General features: G+C 37.5%; 1 protein-coding gene across 1 annotated transcript in view; it reads left to right on the forward strand.

Moving 5' to 3' along the window:
• Window positions 1-353: 353 nt before the first annotated feature.
• The window catches only part of LOC126916061 (ras-responsive element-binding protein 1), a 108,938-nt gene continuing 87,892 nt past the window's right edge, over window positions 354-21,399 (forward strand). Inside the window, exons 1-2 of the mRNA XM_050721400.1 lie at window positions 354-831; window positions 1,708-1,862. Coding sequence (XP_050577357.1) covers window positions 1,859-1,862 — 4 coding nt within the window. The 5' untranslated portion in view covers window positions 354-831; window positions 1,708-1,858. The remainder of the gene's footprint in view (window positions 832-1,707; window positions 1,863-21,399) is intronic.

Genomic DNA, 21,399 nt, shown 5'->3' on the forward strand with positions numbered 1-21,399 from the left:
AACGCCTTACGCCTTTACTCTGCAACGCGATTTCGACCACCGTCGTAACCGCTGCCAGCCAAAGTCGCGCGCGCGTCACGTGATTTTTCGTATAAAAATTTCTTCTTACCCTTCCCGCGAAATTCCGCTACGTTTCCCCTTAAATTCGTATCTTCTCAACATTCTCACGCACCTCTTCTATCTTTCCTCCATCGTGTTCCGCGAACACCAGTTCTACTCCGCAACGATGTTCGCGCAACTCGAACACTGCCACAACCGCAGCCAGCCGAACTTTCACCAATCGTCGAAGTACGCGTTAAACAGAGGATCGTTGGAAAAATCCGTTGCGTTTGAATACGCATATCCTGCATGCGAAACGCTAAAAAAGAGGGTCGTCCCTTCTTGTGAGCAAAGGAAGAATCGGCCGTCCCCCCGATCGTTAACTGGAGCACGAGCGAAGGGTGATTCCGCGAAGCTACAGCGTGGGGATCGACCGGTATTCATTCATACGCGAAACGCAGATCGCCGATCCACCGTATGTTCACCTTGAGACCCTCGAATGACAGTCTCGTTGGAATTCTCTGCTGAGGAATTCAGATCGCTTCTGGACACGGTCCAGGAATGTTGCTCGTTCTCTCGCGTCTGACATAACGGTGAAATACTAGCGACAGTTCGTTTATGCAGTTATTCCTTCTTCTTTTTCCTACTGTCTTCCGATCGTTTCCTCTTTCCAACCCTTAATACCGTTGTTTGTACATGGTACTGTTGCATTTTTGGTAAACGCGAGAGTAAACACGCGTGGATGATAATCGTTGCCGCGAGTGAGGACATAACGTCGAAAGGGTAAACGACGTAAGTACAAGGAAGATTAGGAATTATTTTGTTTGCGCAAAGTAGTGATTAATGTTACTTAGGGTAATTTTTTTTATTATGGATATACGTAATTTGTTATTAATTTCTTGACGCGTGAATATCATGATAATTTATTTATTGGAATCGGCTGCTCCGTGAATAGTAGAAATTATTGATAACTTGTGGATCACACTGTGATATATTAGGTCGTCCGAAAAGTTCCTTTGGTTTCATAAGGAAATAGTGGATGCATGACATTTTCTGTTTTATATCATTTTATCTATTTTGTTCTATCAAATTAAAGATTAGGTTTCGTGTCTTTTAACAACCGGACAATCTAATATATTTAAGAATATTTAACAATAGAAATACATTTACGTTATATCATGTTAATAATTAATTTCGAAACAACAGTGTAGTATAACGATATATTTATTTCCATAGGAGTAATAAAATATATATTAATAATATTATCAGATATATAATAGTATAATAATAATGCAGAGAAAATGATAAAAATGAGTTTGTATTTTAATAAGAGAAGATAACACAGTGTCAATAGTCCTCGATTTAAATAATTCAATATCTTCTCTTTAAATCTATAAAACTACCGAGTAAAATCCGATTCTTTCGATTAATAAACAGACGCGTGTTGTTTAATAGTATTGAAATTTTTCTTTCCTGCCATTTACATCTCTTTTATCTCTCTTCTTCTTTTTTCTTTTTTTAATTTACTCATTTCACATGAACCACGAAATTGAGTTATTAACGACTCCCACTATGAAACGATATTTACAATGGTATTTATACAGTTTACCGTCTCAGTACCTGAATTAGTAGGACAGCGAGACACAGTTGGAATTGTTTTGGTTGCAGAGACGCGAGCCGATTCCGTTCGAGTAACTGCGCAATCGATCGATCCGCTGATTCGATTGGCAAACAGAGAACGATCGGTTGTATGAGGCGTCGGAGATTCTTCCTCGTTACCTGGTGGAAAGGTTAGCTTCGCGAGACGACCGAAGATACCATGGGTGAGTGACGTTCATTCTGAGTCTCATTTTTGTCCTCCTTCGAAAAAATTCTCCCACGATTTGTCCCTGTTTTTCCTCCTTTCTATTTTATTTACACTGCTAACCACTTCACGTACAATCTCCTATAAGCGTCGAAAAATTCACGATCTTATTTTCAACGCGATCGTTTCTCGCCTATGTAACGATATATTGTCCGTAACTCCGATCTTGCGCTTTTATAGTTCGATAAGAAGCAAAGCGCGGGTGCAAGCCGAAAGAAAGCAAGTGCCTCTAGAGAAATAGGAAAACGTGATGCGTGTTTATCGGTGCAGAATATGATCGGTTGGTCGTGCGTTCACGGGTTAAATTTATTTTGTTTCGACGTTATTGCCAGTGTACGTATGTAGCTATTCAGATTGCTATGTCAGGAATAACGTGTTTATCTTATTATATGCTAAACGTCACTGTAATTGTGCTGTTGGATCATTGTGTTAATGAATTACGTAATTACGTTAGGATTGATTCGTCGCGTGATATCGATAGCGAAGATAATAATAACAACGGCCATTGTATCGTGTTGATACGCGTGTGTTAGTATACACGTTATACATACGTAGTATCTATGTGACAGATTGTAAAAAATGTTTGGGGTTTCGTTAAGAATCAGTATCGTTTCGTTATGTCGCGCGTCCTGTCCACTACGTATTCATTATTCGTTTACACCTTATTCTGCATACTTAGATGATACTTGTATCTGAAATACGATCGACCGATGAATTGGAAATTTCTGCTCGGAAACCCATTGAACATGATCATGACTATGAATTGAATATCAATTGGATATGAATTAAATATGAATGCATCGAATATGATTATGAATATGAATTAATGCCCGGATCATGCAACACAAGTACACATTTTGAAATCTCAACGCATAGTCGGCGCTTTGAATTATTATCTGCGTCTTCTCAACACGTTCCCAAGTAAAGATAACGTTCGAGAAGGTCTATCATTGCCAAGGTTCGCCACAGTTTGCTCAAAGATCGATCGAAAACCATCACCGGCAAATAAATCCGTCGAGTCTAAAGTCCGTCGCAGATTCTATCGATACAAAATTTCGCAAGTGTTCGATCTGGTTAGCCCTTTAATCGCGAGAGGATCGTCATTTTCAAAAATTCATTGTTCGAAAACCATATAGCTTAAAGAAACCGTAACATTTAATCATTCTACGATACAAATTCTTCGTTTTATTATTTCCTACGAAATTAATCGATAAAGAGAAAATTAATATGTAGAGCAGAGAATTGAATCGACTTCGAACTTCGATTATATTCGATTAGAATATTTCTCGATAACGATCCAAAAGAGACAATATTTGTTTTTAATTTGAATATATGCGCGATCTACCGTACGAGGCGTACGATTTTCCTTCCCGGTTAAAATTCCATTGAATCGATCAGATAAATCGAAATCAAACAATCTCGTAACTTCTCTATTGACTTTTCGAAAAAATTAGAAACGAAATACGTGTTCTGCTCTATCGAGTCACGCGTTCGATACTCGTTTCATTTCTCGAGCACATTTTTATCGATGATCGTTTCACGCGGCAGTTCATTGATGAAGCGGGGAAGAGTGGCGGAGGAAATAAAAAATTAAATATCAAACTATGTATCCAAGGCGCATCGTGTTTATACTGTAGCCATTTCTGTTTATCGTTTACGAAGACGCTCGTACTTGATGCTGATAACTACGCGCGCGAGCAACATTATCAATCGACAATCTTCTTGCTCGTAGCTTTTCCTCCACGTTTATAACGGCATCGGTCGATTCCAGATATCCTGACACTCGGAAACAATTTCCTACCAGCGTCCAAAGTGACCAAAGTCCTTCCACCGACCCTTGACACGTTTCTCTGGATTATCGATGTATCGCTCGTTTAGTCCTCCAATCCAAAGGTTTGTCCAGTGTGACATTTTTTTTATTATTTACGAGATAATTCTAAATATAATTCGGATAAATAACTTAATACGGAGAATAAGTCGAAGTATAACTTGGAAATATTTTGAGTCCTTTTAGAGCGAGGAGTATTTAACAATCGACTTTCTAAACGATTCCCGTTTCCTCTTTTATTCGTTGGAATAGTCGCAGAATTTTTGGGAATTATTTCCAAGGAATTGGGTTGCACTATGAGAGAATTTCTTGAATTTCCCTCGCTACGGAAAAATGGAATTTCTCTCGTCTATAAACGACTGCGTTGCACGAGTTACATATAAAACATATCTATAGATATCTGTTGAATATAATGAAAATTCGTGGTCGAAGTGTATCTCTATAAATGGAACACTTTCCTATCTAACATAATACTGTTGCATTGTGTTCGATGAATAATATTTAATACAGTAGTAAATAAACTATACGACTATATGTTACAAGATAAACACGTTCTCCGAGCATTTCATCGAATCTTTCAATCTCTTGTATAATCGTGAAGCAAATTCGTGAAGAAAATATCGCGAATGAAACGAGGGTGATCGTTGCCCTAACGACGGACCGTTCGAAAAGAAGAAAACAACGGTAGACAAATATTGTCCCGAGATTGTTTATGCAAATCGCAGCTGGCCAGAATGCAAGGAAGATTCAGGATCCTGAGCAAAACATGAGTCACGAGAGCCGCGTTCTGTCAACGCGTGCCTCGATATGCGTGCGGACACGCAGCCCGGAAACCACGTGATTCATCGACCCCGCAATCGGCCAATCTACATTAACAACGTGCTCGGTGATTCTGAATCGGCTTTTCCTAACCCTCTGACCCCTCCTGTTCCTCGCTGTTTTCACCTCCTCTCCTCTACACGAGCAACAACGTACTACTATTGTGTAAAAGCGTCCCGTTACACGCGCAGATACCGCTGGACGCTCGTGGAACTTCAAAGGATCGCAAGAAACGTTGTTTCTTCTATTTTTCCATTGTGTTTCTTCTACAGGCAGGGTTGAAATTCGTAACGACGTTGGTCAAGTCCATCACTGTTATTTTGTACAAAATGCGATGTTAATCTGTGCTTTTGTTAGACAGGTTTAATTATCTTTACTTTGAGACTGCCAAGTCAGAAGACCATTGGTGTGTTTCGTAGAACGATGGCCCGCGTTTTGTTATTACAGAAATTTAATCGCGTTTGAGATTTATGACGCCGAATGCTAGTTGATACTTTCTGGTAAAGTAATGTTAATCTGTGTTTCGTTAGAGAAGTTTAGTTACATCTCAGACTTGTAACGGTGTATGCCAGTCCATTGCTATTTTTCATAGGACGATGTAATCTGCGTATCCTTACGAAATGTTTAACACCTTAACCTAAAACTACGGGCACAGCCCGTAGTACGTACTACACAAGTCGTGCGAATGGCTCGAAGGCTACGCGAGCTTGTTTACGTTTTCGGGCCAAAATTCTCGAACGTAGATCGTAGGTTAAGGGGTTAATTACATGGAAGATTTGTAATGGTCGAAATCAGTCGATTGCCGCTTTTCGTAAAACAATGCGTTTCGTTGTCGTACAAAGACTCATTAGAGACTCATGACGATGATGATCGGTGCGTCGTCATTTTTCATAAAATACAATAACGTACGCCGCGCTTTGCTATTGTAACAAATCAATTACGTTTCTTGAATTCACGAACGTAGATGAAAAATAAAGGAAATTACGATTAGACTGTGAATTTTCATATTCGTGGGAAATTCGAAGCTATGGAAATACACGTAATGTACATGATATGCAAAAATATGTAAAACAATCATAGTGTAATACTTATAATGTCTAACAAGTAGGGCGACTGTCTCATCGGATTTCATTTATTTCATCGCGTTTATAAAAGTAACATTGTCGGCATGAAAATATGAATTTGCATAAATATCCGTATTCTAGTCGGAACTTTGTCAATTACGAAACCGATGGGATGATATTTACAAGAATTTTCAAATTTTTACAAGTATACACCGCTGTGAATTTCAGTTTGCATATAGTTTGCACAAGATCCAATGATTCTTCTTTGGTAAATACCATGTTCCACGATTATATCTCGTTTTCTCTCCTTTAGCTGTATACTGTTGTCTGTATATTTTTAGGAAAATCGAGTGCAAAGAAAGATTAGGGAAAATCGGGTTGGATCGGAAAATATTTGTGTTGAGTCAATTTTAGAAGAAATGCAGCGCTCGGTCATTTTCTTCGCTTTTCCTTTCTTCCTCCGTCGAAAGGAAAGTCGAGTAAAGTGAGAAATTAAAGAAATTTGACCAATTTTTGCTCTGAACGTGGCTTTTCGTTATAATTTTCTTCTCCCCCTTTCCTTTTCCTTCGATCACAACTATCAGATTAATAGTATACCAGATATATATTAGGTCGTCCGAAAAGTTTCTTTCGTTTTATAAGGAAACAATGGATGCACAACACTTTCTGTTTTATATTATTCTATCCATTTTGTTCTATCAAAATAAAGATCACAACGTTCGACAGATTAGGTTTCACTTTTATGCAAAGATGCATCGTTGCAAAAGACGTGTCTGTAAAAGAAAGACACTTTTCGGACAACCTAACACTTCAATAGTATTCGACACCGAAAATTCATTGAATCAATTGCATATGCCTACTGTATAATAACAACGAAATTAAACGCGTTAAGTGACGAGTAATCATCATCAAACATATTCTTAGTTTTTAACAACTACCAGTAACAAAGCCAACAAAAAAAAAAAAAAAAAAAAAAGGAAGAGAAATAACCAAAGTCAAAGAAAACCCAAGAAACTATGGGAAATTGACAGGAAGAAAAGGATATAATAATCTTGAAAAGTACCACGAGGTGCATATCGATCGAAGAAGTTTTGTAAACCTACGCCAAAGTCTCGTACGTGGTAGATTAGAGAAGACAGGGAAGTGAGAAAGAAAAAGACGAAAACAAAGAACAGAAGGCTAAGTGCAAGAGGAATCGGATATACGCGTATGCAGACTCAACAGCTGAGTATTTCAGCACGTGGCAACGTGTCACACTGTGTGTACCTGGCGATGATGTGTGCACGCGTGTACCGCCGTGTTAAATGATAACACATCGAAACAATATAGACACGTTGTTCTTGCGAAAGATACGTACATCGTGGTGTTAGCGACAAAAGGATACGAGGTGTCCCATCTCGCGATTGTTCGTCTTATCGCTCGATCTGCTCGCTCGTGTATAGGATGTCTTCGAGACTGCTGATCTCACTGAACGAGATTGTTGCAGGAAGAGAATAAAAATAACGCTGCTGAACGAGCAGTTGGTGTGGTCGTCGCAGTGATCAGTCGTAATTCTCTGTATCAGGAGATATTGCATTATAAGATAATTCGTAAATAAAAGATTCGCGCGCTCTACTGTTCTGGATAGGAAACGTAGTTTCACGAAGTTTTATTTCAAAACAAAGAATTCTTCGTTTCTTTTATCTTATTTGATTAGATCGAAAATCGAATACTTTTAATCTTATTCTGATATAGATTCCACAAGTATGGAGAAACTGTTTGAAATTTATTATAAGTTGTTATATAAGAATAGGCTTATTCTTATTCTTCAGTATAGAAAATAGGATTTTGCTCAATTTTTGCGTAATATATTTTTATAGTATTAGGTTGTCCGAAAAGTTTCTTTCGCCTCACAAGGCGATAATAGATTAACAATAGTTTCTGTTTTATATTATTTTAATTATTGAATTTTCTATTATTATGTTTGTTCATAATTGAATAAACTAATATACAACAAAAGACATTGTGCGTCTATTATTTCCTTATAAAACGAAAGAAACTTTTCGGACAACCTAATATATATGTAATAATATAATATACGTAATATATCTAAATTGGAAAATTAGATGTTTTTTAGATAATCTTGTGTGATACGAAATACTAATAGAATTAATCTCACGTACGAATATAGCGAGTATAAAGCAACTTCTTCCAATGTACATTCGCGTATCATCAATGATATTCGCGTTTCATTCTTCTGGATCGTAATTTTAAGCAGTTTTATTAAGAAAAGTTGTACGTATTTGAGATACGCGTCGAGAACTGCTTTATATTTAAATCTTCGCTCGAATTTATTATACTTTAAATATCATTTTGACAACCCTTGCGTGATATTCTTCTTGAGTCCTGTTCCTCGTTAATCAATCCAATTTTATAATACCATGCAACGTATTGTCACAGAGCAACCGATCCTACCTTAATTCGATAAATGATTTTTATCTAAATTTCGATTGAAACGAAATTACAGCACAAAGTCGAAGTAAACTGTCTGCGAATTGGACGATCAGGTAATAGTTTTATTTCATTCTGAACGCCGGAGGAGAACTCGATTCTTTAAATCGCACGGTTGTTTCCAACGCGGATGTATCACGAACATCCTGTGTACACATACTTCGTACGAATGTAATAACATATATACAGGATGTAACGCGGATAAAACGCAGGTAGTGTGCAGATAATAGAGAAGTGTAGCGTTACAGAGATTACGCGTGCCACACGATTCACCATCTTAGTCTCGTTCTTTTGCCGTATCACGATTACGACCCTATCGCAATGTAGTTCGTCTCGTTTGTGTCAACAACGTGTTTTGCATAAACGTCACTCAATACCTTGACCTGTTGTCTCGCAGATTTTTCTGTGCCGACTTCCAATTCAAAAATATCAACTTACACGCGACTAAATTACGATCCACGATTGAAAAGATACAAAGAACCGTGCGAAATTCAAAGAATAATTCACCAGTGCGACGTGTGTCCCGTCGATTTAATGGAATTCCTATCGGAAATGAAATGAAAATAAAAATAAATTAAACGAAGATGAAACGACCCTGTCGCAATTTCATTCCACGCTGAGATAATAAATCCTGTGAAATAAAATAAAGCAAAGTATTTATGCGATATTGGCAAGTCAGCTTGCCGCGTATCTCGGATTTTCTTCGATTGAATTCGCAGTTTCGCATTTTCAAAAGTCACATTGATCGTCACTTCGTTTTCCATCGCGCAAGTTGAAACCTCTTTGAACCTAAACCTTCAAACCTTTCGACCTTCTTCCTAACGGTCCGTTCATTCACGTCATAATAACACCACCGTAAACGCTACCAATTTTTGTTTACCTCTGGCGCGTATTTTTACTAACGAAAAATAATTTATAAATAATAATTATAAATTAAGAAATAATTCAACGACGAGAATGCAGATTCAAAGACGCACTTTACTCGATCGAAAGTGACTGATGCAGCGGACAAAGCACACCCAGACCACGCCTAATCCGATACGTAATTGTGGAAGTCGAAACAGGTAACAGTTAAAGATAATACTCGTGCACACGCGTACACATACATCGACGCGAACTGATTTATCCATTACACACACCTATAGCCTATCTATAAAATATCTAAACAATATCTGCTTCCTTTGTAAAACGTCGCAGAATCTTCTCCTGTTAATTTCCTAAGAATGAAACAACGACGTTTCTCAATTTAAAAGAAAACGATTCTTTTTAATTGAATAATTTAATCGATCTAATCGAAAAAAAAATAATGTTCATATCTGGAAAAATTGAGAGATTCGACTAACGAAATCAAAATAATACGTTTTCTTCTCCTTACAAAGTTACATAAAATCTCTTTCATCTATTTGCTTGGAAACTAAGTGATTGCGGATTTTGTCATTAGGTGGCATTGACAAATCCGTAATCATTTAGTTGCCAAGCCAATATCTTTAGATCGTAAAGTTAAAATGCACGCGTGGCAAAAATTGATTTTGACCGATGTTTATTCCCACGTTTCGAGGCAGAAGGTTAACGAATTGGAAATTTGGTTGAAATGTCGCTCGGATTAACGATAGAGAATGGAAACTGAAGCGCAGAGGGAGCGTTGAGGCGCGTTTTGAATACGAACACCTCTCACAGGCCAGTACCAGTAGTCACGTAACCGCGGATACTGGTCGTATCTGCTGCTGTGATCAGACATTTTCACGGTGTCATCAACAAGATCCCATGGCTATGAAGTTTCTTTATAGTCGAATGGCGTTTCCACCTAAAACTGGATGTCCAACTGGACGAAAGAAATAGCGGACGCTATAACGTTCAGCTAGACGGAAGCTTTATGGGATTTATGGCGTTGGGTGTAGCAAGACTCGTTTAATAGCTCTAGTTTTCTTCCAAGATGAACATGTCGCATCGTAACCCCGGCTGTGCACTCTTACGAAACACGCCAGTTTCATTTTCTCTTCACATAACGTGCTCATCTTGTAATAGATTTTTTCGGCCTATTTTTCTTCTCGAGAAACGTCGTCGCATTTAAAAAATCTTACAGTCCCACGACGAAATTCGCAACGTTGCCCACGATACGATGTGTCGGAGTCGTTTTCTGCTAAAAAAAAAAAAAGAAAACAGAAAACGTAGTTAATTTTATTTTCTAAACAGAAGGAACAAAACATTTGCAAAGTTCACCACCTCGCGACGATATTTTCAACGTGAGAATTTTTGTAAAAAGGAAGGTTCTTTGAAGATTCCATCGCGTCGTTGTATCGTCCTGACGAAATTTACCACGGTGCAATTTTTATAGAGCAGAAAGTTTCCTATTTCGATCGGAAGGTTGCTCAATTTCCGTGGAATTCTTGTTTATTATCCGCAATTAATTTTCTGTCGTCACAGAATGCAAAACTGTCGCCGTTAAACTGAAAGACGATCTTTGCGTTACACAAGAAACCACTGGAAAGTAAAGAAAAAGATGGAAATTGCAGAAATTATTTTCACGAGTTGCAGCGATCAGAAAATTGTATTACAACATACGTTAAATATTTTCCAAACGTGTGGAAAACAGTAAAAACACGTTTGGATACGTGTGCACGATTGAAATTGAGATCAGCGTTCTTCGAACGACGTCAATACACTCGACATGTGTTTCTTCGCCAATTAATCATTGAACACGATCGAGCAGAATGCACGATGTGGTTCCTGACCCGTGTTAAATGTCGCTTGCCAAAACCTGTTCAAAATCCTCGTGATCAAGTATCTGTTGTTATTGGAATGTAGCAGCTGGTGCAGGTAGGATTTTGAACGTGCTCATTCCTCGACCTCCGATCATCGTCCTTAAAAACGCTAATTGATACCTTTACGAATACAAATTGTCGAATGTTTCCGGTTACTTAAATGTTACGGCAAAAGCGAACAAAAATTCACGGCTTGTTCAAGTCGTTGAATAAGACGTATCATTGCGGACTGGAAAGTAAATGACAGTAAAATTGAAGAGAATTTATGAAGGGAATTACTCAACGTCTATATTAAACATTTTTAAATAAGAAATGTCGTTTGCATTGTAAGGTTTACCAAGATTTATTTCAATAAATCTTGGTAAAATTGAATGCAGGCTCGTTGAAGATTTTAAATAAAGCACATATATGAGAATAGATATAGAGCACATATATGCTTTTCTGAAGCATACGAATAACATTGAGAAGACACGTTCTTTGACAAATTCAACGTCGATGTGGAACATTTTGAAGTTAAAAAGCACATATATGAGAAATATCGTATCATAGATTTGAAGATACGTATGCGAATCTTCGTGAAATTGGATAGAACTTTTGCTAATTTTATTTCTTTTCTGAAGCATACGAATAACATTGAGAAGACACGTTCTTTGACAAATTCAACGTCGATGTGGAACATTTCTAAGTTAAAAATTTTGTTCGCGTTATAGGGTTGAGATAAAGTTTGGTAAAATCGGAGAGGATGAGTCGATGCTCGTTAAAAGATTTTTAATAATTGATGGATAAGAAATGTTCTATTAGATTGAAAAATGTGTGTAAATCTTGCTGGAGTTGAGACGAATTTTTATTAACTTTATTTCTTTTCTTAAGAGGATGATGCGATACGATGTTTCGAAAGTTCAACAATTTCGTATTAATCGAAATCTTCAAACGAAAATCAAATCAAATAAAATACCAAATGAATAAAAGAAGTATCTCGTTAGAGGTTCATCAAAAATAAATCTTAATCAAACGAACGATACGATATCCTGAATAACCTGGATGAGAAATAGATAAAAATCGCGATGAAATAGGAAATGATTTTTCTATTCTTATCTATTTCCGAATCCCACCTTTTCTTTTTTTTTTTTTTTTTTCTTCTAATATAAATGATTAGCTTAATATCGCGTCCGTATCTGGATGAGGAACTTTCTTTTCTTCCGAATCCGAAGGAAGTTTCACCGACAAAGTCCGCGTAGTAAAAACCATCGCGATGAACAGCTCCTTGTTCTTCTTCTGTAACGAATCATTACGTAAGCTTTTTCAGTTTCCATTAAAAATAGCTACGAAAGAAATATCGCTTCCTTATAGCGTCTGCTGAACCTGATTTTCCGTACGCTTTCCATGCGTTATCGTATTTTCCATCGGATCCACCTGATGATTCTGGTGAATCAGAAAGTTTCGTCTATCTGATATATGTCAAAATATGTGAACAAATATCTACGATATACGCTATATCCGTACAATCTATTTTAAGCATGAAGAAATACCGAATAATATTTCGTTAGTTCAAATTTCTTCATTTTTCTTATAGTGGAAGTTCAATTCCGTTTATTCGTCCATGGGACGAAAGTTAAGCAGGTTAAACCACAGACAGAGCTTATTTATTTGTCCGAACGATATATTTGCAATGAAAAAAAATTCACAAAGAATAAATTTTCCATTTTGGAGCTGAATGTTTATTGCAAATTGTGTAGCTTAAATATTTCTTTTCTAGCAAATACACATGTATATCTATATGATCTTTAAATATCACGAATCTCGTGTTTTTATTAGATACTTAACTCTTCAATTTATCTCTTCAATTATGTTTTCGTCATTTTTCTGTATCGTCCAAGTCCGTGACTATATCTAACAATTTTTATTTTTTCAATAAAAAAATGAGCAGAATATTTCTTCTTTGTCTCTTACATCGTTTACACAATTATCTGGTTATTTTACATTCAATTAACAACGATCTAAAGTCGAGTAATAATTTTAATGAACAGCCGTAAAATTGGATTATTTTATTCCGGATTTTACTTCTGCGCTAAATTCTGCCCCTTCCCTCGACTTAACAATAAAATAAAATCCAATCGTTACTTTACCACTTTATCCTATATTTTATTTCTACAATGTTAACAACTGAAAATTCTGTTATTCTCAATTTAATCGCAATTAGTCAGCACTACCGTACATTTCTTTCCTTTTTCTTTTTTTTTCTTTTTTTCAAGTTTCAATTAGACATTCACTGAAATGTATCAAGGAGCCAGCACATGTAAATATTCCAGATGTTAATTGCATCCATTCGTATTCACTGGCTTGGCATCACGCAATTTTTTCTTTAAACTTTGCTCAACATCGGTATAATGCGTCTAGTGATCGTTATCAGTGAATCTGCGTCAAGCTTGATGTAAAGTTCGCCAAGATGAAATCGGTGAAAGTGCAACTGGAATGAAAAACAGGGAAGTGGAGATTGCGAATTCGATACCAACGATACTACCAGCGGTTTTTGCTCCTCTTTATTCATATCTGGCCACTCCAACAGGAAGATATAGTTCATTAAATCAATTTATCGTCGAACCACAAATAGGAAGTCAGCGAATCAACTCGAACGTCCAGCTTTCATTGGTCTTTACTTTTTTTTTTTTTTTTTATTTTTATTAATTAGCGAAGTCCTTATCGAAGGATTCTAAGGAAACTTTGTCAAGGGATCGTCGAGACTTAATATTTTTTAAACGACATTTTAACAATTTCTTGGATTCTGGGAAAATTTGTATAATTCACTAGGATTTCGAAATTTTCTAATCGAGATGATTGTTACCGATTGTTTAGATTTCGAGGAATTTTCTGTGATCCTCTTAGGCGTTTCTAGAGTTTCTATCAGGCTGTCCGAAAATATCTTTCTTTCATAAACGTGTTTTTTACAACAGTGTACCTTTATGCAAACGTGAAAATAACATAAAACAAAAAACGTTGTGCGTCTATTATTTCCTAATAAAACGAAAGAAACTTTCCGGACAACCTAATAGAATTTTCTACAATTCAATAAATTGTTTTATCATTTCCCAGGATTTTGTTGGACTTTCCAGGATTTCTTAGAATTCAATTTATCCTTTAAATGATTTCTGCTATTTTTATTCTACTTCTAGGCGTTCCCAGATCTTTTTAAACATTTTTCTCGTCCCTTACGATTTCCAAATGTCTTTTAAAATGATCTTTTAAAACCTTCAACTTCTCACGATCTCTTACGCAAATCCTCTTCAACCTTCTCTCCAGTTCCTTCGATTTCGTCAAATCTCTCTCTCTCTCTCTCTCTCTCTCTCTCTCTCTCTCTCGAGATGATTTACACGAAGTTAACCGAAAGCAGAAGAAGAACAAAACTCGCTTCCACATCTTCTACCTCGAAGCAGAAAAACAGAGTTCACAAATCATACGAAGCTCACATTCCTCGATTGTCGGACGCAACGCAACATCCGAATAAAATTCACATCGAGGGATAAGCAGCCGTGAAAGACGGAGAAAAATCGAGTTTTGAAAGCAGCTCGTTACTCATCAAATAAATGATGTGACACGCAACGTGGATGAAGACCGAAAAACGATCGGATGGTGGCTCACAGACGATCGTCCTGTTCTTCATACACGTTAACAGGCAACATGAATTATTGAACGAGCGTGGATTATTTATTTGTCTGGGCTGGGGCCGAAATGCTTCCGATAAAAGCGACGGAACGAAGCCGTGTATCTCGTGAAAAGGAGGAAACAGCCGGAGATAGCTCGATCGCCTCGTAACTATCTTTCTTTCCGCAATAGTGCGGTTGCGAAATTCATTTCACGGTTCTTAATTACTTTTAATTATCATTGTCCGGACCGCTCGCTCTAACGATCCGACACCGAACCATATTTTTTCCCCGTTTTCCTTCCTTTCTTTTCTATTTCTTTTCCGCCGTTTCCTTTCTTTTTCATCGTTAATCGCTTTTTATTTGCTTTAATTTTCTGTTCGCCTGTCTGTCCAAAGTTCCACCCATGTGTTCCATTTGTCCAACGCTGAGATTTGGCATTTGGGAATATAATTTCAAATGTGCTGCGATATAATTTCAAAACAATTGACAGTTTTATCGCAGCCAACGTGAAATCTCATTTCGTCAATTTTATCCCACGATGGAGCTCTATGCATACCGTCGATTATTGAATAGTTTAACGTTAAAAAGTAGAGGATAAAATATGCGAACTTAACAAATGAAAAGGAAATGGTTCTTATGGAAAGATGTACCAAAAGGAAGAAAATAATTTTCTTAGCCAGATATCATTAAGTACCTGTGCTCATTTTAGTTTAATTTTAAAGTTTCCAGTATTTTAACGCTTTGGAAGACTCTCTATTTGATTAGATAAATCTCAGATTCATAATTCCAGTCAGATACTTTCTTTTTATTTTTAGTAACCTCAGTTCAACAATCGAGCGATTGTTGTGTGATTACCGCCTGTGCTCCATATAAACAGGCTTCCCTGTATATTATTATTACGTCTGATTACTCGATGATACCTAGTCGTTATTGTTATCATTTAGAAAATTATATTTTTTTTCTTCTCAGTATATTTTTAAACAAAAACCACGATTTTTTAGTCGATATATTTTATCCTATCTTCTTTCGGTTGCATCCTGCGTTTACGATGGTATCGTCGCGTTTGAACGCGTGAAACCATAAGTCAACCATTTTCAAGATATAGTTTCCCGTGGGAGATGCAGAAAGTGGGCGTGAAAATTGCAACTTCTTAAGTCGATGTTCGATTAAATTCCAATCATTTTCGACCGAACTGTATTTTTCTAATAAGAAAGTTCGAGCAAAATACGAAGGAAATTGTTGCTGGTGCGCCACATGGTCGCTTGTTTCGATCTTACGTTAAAGACTTTGAACGTATTTCGTCTCGAATATCAATTCTGTGATAAAACTAAGGGTTTCTTGTTATTATCGGCACATCAGATTCTTTGTTGGAACACAACGAACACTGTTTGAATCGTATTATCGATTAGAGCTAGACTAGAGTCTAGTTCGTTTGAATAATTACGAGCATCGATGTGTATAAACGTGTTGCTCTTAGGATTCGGTGAAATACGAATCGTTAAAAACCGTAATGAAATAAAGCGAAATAAAATGAAAGAAGGTAATGAAAGAAAGCAACCATCCGACCAAGTGTTCACGAGATTGGACGTGTCTTAAATCCCAATTATTCATGCATTATCCATCGACTTTTGAAGTCGTTCGAATAATTATGAACGACAATATACACATATAAAAACGTATCCTTGTTAGCATTCAATGAAGTATGAATCATTAAAAATGCTGCTGAGATAAAATAAAAGAAGATATTGAAAAGGCCAACCAAGAAACCGAGAAATTGTAGAAAATTGGATGAAATAGAATAAAGGCAGAAGAGGAAAGAAGCGGAACGAACAACATCTCACCAGGTGTTCAGAATCAAGCAAAAGAAGTAAACAAAACAAATAAGGAAAGCCAATGAAAGAAACAAACATCTCACCAAGATGTTCACAAGACTGAACGTGTCTGAAATTTTAATTATTCGTGCATCGACTTTCCAAATCGTTCGAACAATCATGAACGATAATATATGTACATATATCTATGAACACGTACGTATATCCTTCTTAAGATTCACTGAAGTATGAATCATTAAAAATCCTTCTAAAATAATATATATATATATATAAAAAAAAGAAAGAAACGAAAGAAAGACAATATCTCTGCAAGTGTTCACAGGAAACCAAGAAGGCGAACAAAATAAAATGAAATAAATCAAAAGGACGAAAAAAAAGCAACATCTCAGCGAGTGTTCACGAGGAACCAGCTCATAATCAGAGCCGATCTCCCCTTTCGAAACAGAAAAGAGGCTCCTTACGAAACGGAATTTTCACCGATCTTCGATCGAACCGGCCAACAACGTGTTTACCAAGCGGGTGAACTCGAATCGTTACGCGTGGCCCGTCGCTTAATAATTCGTTCTGCACGGAAAATGCAGAAAATTGTCTGCGTTACAACCAAACAAGTATAACAGAGGAAGAAGAGGAGGAGGGAGAGCAACGATTCAAATCGCGATTTTCGAAAGCGAGAACTTTTCGAAATCGACCTGCGTCGCAAGAGATTCGCGGTCTCTTCTGACCGGTTCCTCTAGATCGAGAGGCGTTTCGTGTGTGTGTTTCCAGTAAAATTAGTCGAGCATAAATGGTCAGTGAACGGAGAGGTGAGGCTGTCCGGAAAGCGAGAGCCCATGGCAACGCGCCACGCCGATTCAGGAAGAGAGAGGCTGTGCTCGCTGTTCGCGGATATTATCTACTCGACGATTCGCCAAAGTAACCGTGCTTTTACGTGGTCTCGCGAAAATTATCTCTCGCGATCCTCTGCAGAAAGATGGAGGTTGCTGAAAGTTGCTTGAGTCACGTTCATCGCTGACACACGCACGCAAGTTTTCGAGTATTCGTGTTTAGATTTGCATTTGCATGGATTGAACGCTGTTGCAAGCTTGGTAATTGGAAGACGGATTTCGAAGTTTTGGAATTTCAAAGTGTCGGAGATTGGCAATTCGGAGGTCTACGAGTCTGGCAATTTGGAGTTTGCAAAGTATTTGCATTCGTATAGTTGGCAATTTTGTGCAGAGTCGCAGATTTGAAAGGCGGATTCTACTACGATTGAACGTTCGATGGATTGAAAGCTGGAAACATTGGAATTTGTATAGTTGAGATTTTTCCGCAGCGTTTCAGAATGAAAAAACTGGAATTCGCAATTTAAGGCTCGAAGGTTGGCAAAGACGGATATCTAGGATTTATAGGGTGCCTGAATTTGGATAAATGGATATTTCGTTGCGTTTTTCTAATTTACGAGGTAAAATTACAAATTTGAGATTTAATGTTCGCCAGGTGACAAAATGTGAACCTGAGCCCTTCGGTTCGTGTCTATTGCTTGTACATACTCTGCGAGTCACGCGTTTGTTTGCATCGAGACGTAAGCGTTAGGATTCAAACGACTAAGAATTCTATTGAAAATTTTGTTGGAAATTCGAACCAGCACAATTCGAACAAAAAGAGAAACAATCTTGAAACTGACAAACAACGGAGAAACTCCAAAATTGCCTTGGATCTTCACCGCGTAGAAAATCAATTTTAAAATTTATACGAAAGAATTAGAAAACAAATTCACCGATTAACGACGCTCGTTAAAAGTTCGATCTTGAGGATTAAAAAGACGTTAAGAAAAAATTCCCCGGACAAAAATTTCTCGTTTCGACACAATTTCTATCCCGTCGCTTGTGTCGTAGCAACTTTACCAAGACACGCAGACGTAACTCGTCTCTCTTCCTCTTCTCTACGCTATATCGCCATTTATTTCCGTAGATCGTACGCTCGCTCGCTCGCAATCCGCCAGGTTTGTCCAGCTGGGTTACGTAAAACTAGACGCGTTTATTGCACGGCGAACTTTTGCTAATTAGCGCGGGAGAAACCGGCGGCCAGCCAGCCGAGATAGCCGGTTACACGCTTCTCTTGCATATGTGTTTATATACGTTGGAACATGTTTACGTGTGTTAAAACGCCAAGGCGGATACGATGCTCGTGCCTCGTAATCCTCACCGAGCTGCTCGCGTCGCGACGCTTTGATGTTTTCGCGAGAAAATCTTGCCAGTTTTACAGCACAGCCAGTGTCATAGCACATAGCACATATAACGATGTCTTTGCGGATGTCTTCATCGATAGTTACGGCTACAGCGTAATCGATCGATCGTCGAAGAACACGCTGCAGCGTTTCCACCCATTAATTTGCGTAGGTGGTAATTAAAAAAGTAATTAATTTAGCTGTACTAGGTAAAATAGGTTAAATGGTTAATTTTGTCTTTCGCAAGATTTTGTTCCTCGGTTTTAAGTTTCATTTTTAGATTTACCGTGTTCCAATTAGCTGTGTGTCTTTGGTCTTGGCGATTTTTAATAAAAAATGCACGATGTTTTTGTGTACATACTCCTTTATTGGACGGTATAATTGCAAGAATAGAGGAAAAAAGCCATAAGCTGAACAATTAATTTGAAGGAAACGTGACTGGAATACAGGCGAGGAAAAGAGCGGTGTATCCATTGAGACATCAGCATTCAACGGTTTCTTCACTCTCGTCGTCCTTTCTTTTTCAAATTGCAACTTGTGTCGCTTCTTGCTCTATCGAGACGCGGTATCTTAATTAAGCTGTTCCGGTATAATTTGCTTATCGAACTTGAGCGTATCGATGTTAATGTTAAAAGAGATCGTTCGATGTTACGAGAGAAGAACAGGATGGGTAGCTGGTGAGGAACCAGGAAAGCCTCGAGAGACGAGGAAGCGAGCGGTTACGTTCTTTAGAATTGGAATCGGTGAAGGCGCGTTACGCCGTCGATCGCGCGATAAGAGAAAATCACCAGCTCCGAAAACGCGCTGGTAGTTTCATCGTAAGATACAGAGAAGGAGAGAGGGAGACTAACGCGATGGAAATGATCGAAAGCGAGCAGTTCCGCGTTACAGCGATCGACAAATCGAAATTTCTAATATAGAAGGACGTGAAAAAGATGCGAAAGGAATTCAATAATAAAACAAAGAAAAAAAAAAGGATTCTTATAATTCCATTTATCGCTTCCATAAATTACCGTCTAAAATATGTCTAGAAATTATCCTTTTTTTCTTTTCTTCTTTTGTTAAAATAATTAATCTGTTAACCCAGGAAGACAAATTAACTCGTCAGTGGTATAATAATAATTTCTTCCTATTTTTCTGTATCTACACACTCGCATTTTTATTTGCAAGAACCGAAACTATCCGCGCGAAGCTGATTTATCTTCGCTATCAATTTTTAATTTCATAATTACAGAAGTATCTAATTGAAAGACGATCTTATTAGAGTCCGAGCAATATCTTCGCTTCCTTCGATCTCTCGTTTCTTCAAAACATTTCCACGGTTAGCGGTACACTGATATAACGATATATGGTTGAATAAATCCAGAGTACATAACAGAGAAACGAGAAATATTCGTTCGAGTGGAAATTAAGTGGAAGTCGAGCGTTTTGGGGATACGAGCTTACCTTCCGTCACGGAAAAGAAAACACGGCTGTCTGATTTATCCATGGATCGTTCATTCCTCTCTCTCTCTCTTTCTCTCTCTCTCTTTCTTTCTCTTCTTCGGTATCCGTGACACAGCTCGCATCGATCCTCGAGAATTCGCGATTAAACCACGTCGAAAGGCAACGATTCCTCGTTTCGAGCATGCAAGAGACGGAAAAACAGTTTTGTGGTCGCTTAAAATGGAGCTCGTGTTTTTTTACCCTACTCGTGTGTTGTAACTGTACGAGATAGAAACCGAGAGGCTCGTGCCTCTGTGGTTTAAATTAAATTCGCGTTTCCGTGTTCTCGTCATTTTTCATTTTTCTTTCTTTCTTTCTTCTTTTTTCCTTCTCTAGAAAATATTTTATCGGTATTTTGAAGTGGAAAGTTACCGATCTTCCCGTGGGCTAAACAAGAACAAGGATTTGGAACTTTGTTTTGTCGTCTCTCTGCGATCAGAATTTTGTTTGTTCTAAGGAACAAAGATACACAACAACGTTACTTCACACGATGATATTGTTATAATGACAGTCTCGCGAATAGCTTGAGAAAATTTGAACGCGTCTCCTCGTAAATGCCCTGTATTGTCCAGAGAAATATTTAAAAATATTCACAAATTTTTAGAAATGAAAATATTCTTGATCAGACGTGTTATCAATGTTGTTAGAAATTTTCGATACACATAAATATCGCGTATTTCCGTATTTCATGGGAATTAATGAAAAGCGTTCTACGAATGTTATACGCCTCGCGTGAGTTTGCAATTTGCACAGTTACGATACCCACACAATCTAAAGACTGCTGCCTAACTAATTCCAAAAATGAGTCACACCGACATTAAACTTCTTTTATCTTCGCGTTCGTCTATTACGCGAGTCGGAAAGGTGTTGTAGCAACTGGTACATATATTATTGTCATCCACGTTTCTGTTAACGCGGTCAGATAAGACGGTAATCTTATTTGAACTAGCGGTTGATCCCTGGAGATTAAAACGATAAAGTTTCGCGGTAATCGGCTGGTCCAGGTCATAAAGTTACGCTCGTTTCGCGGAATGCAAGATGACTTTTGGCAAATTGTGCTCGCGAGTAAAATAAAAACGTAGCTGGATCCTATCCATCGAGACATTTTTCATTTTCTTTTAAACGTACGGGAAACTTCGTTTAATTTCACGTTTTTTCATTTGTTTCGTTTCTATCAATTTTCATATCGAAATTTGATCACATTAGATCGGATTAGAAAGGCTGGAAGTTAATTAAAAATTCTTATCGAGAGTTTGAAATTCACCTTTCCTCAAATTCTCTATGACCCGTATTGGAATCAAATTTTAGCTACTTTCATTTTGGAAATTCCAGTCTCATCTACCTCGGCCTTCTTTTACCAACAATTTTT

Source organism: Bombus affinis, chromosome 5, assembly GCF_024516045.1.
Source record: "Bombus affinis isolate iyBomAffi1 chromosome 5, iyBomAffi1.2, whole genome shotgun sequence".
NCBI classification, from domain to species: domain Eukaryota; kingdom Metazoa; phylum Arthropoda; class Insecta; order Hymenoptera; family Apidae; genus Bombus; species Bombus affinis.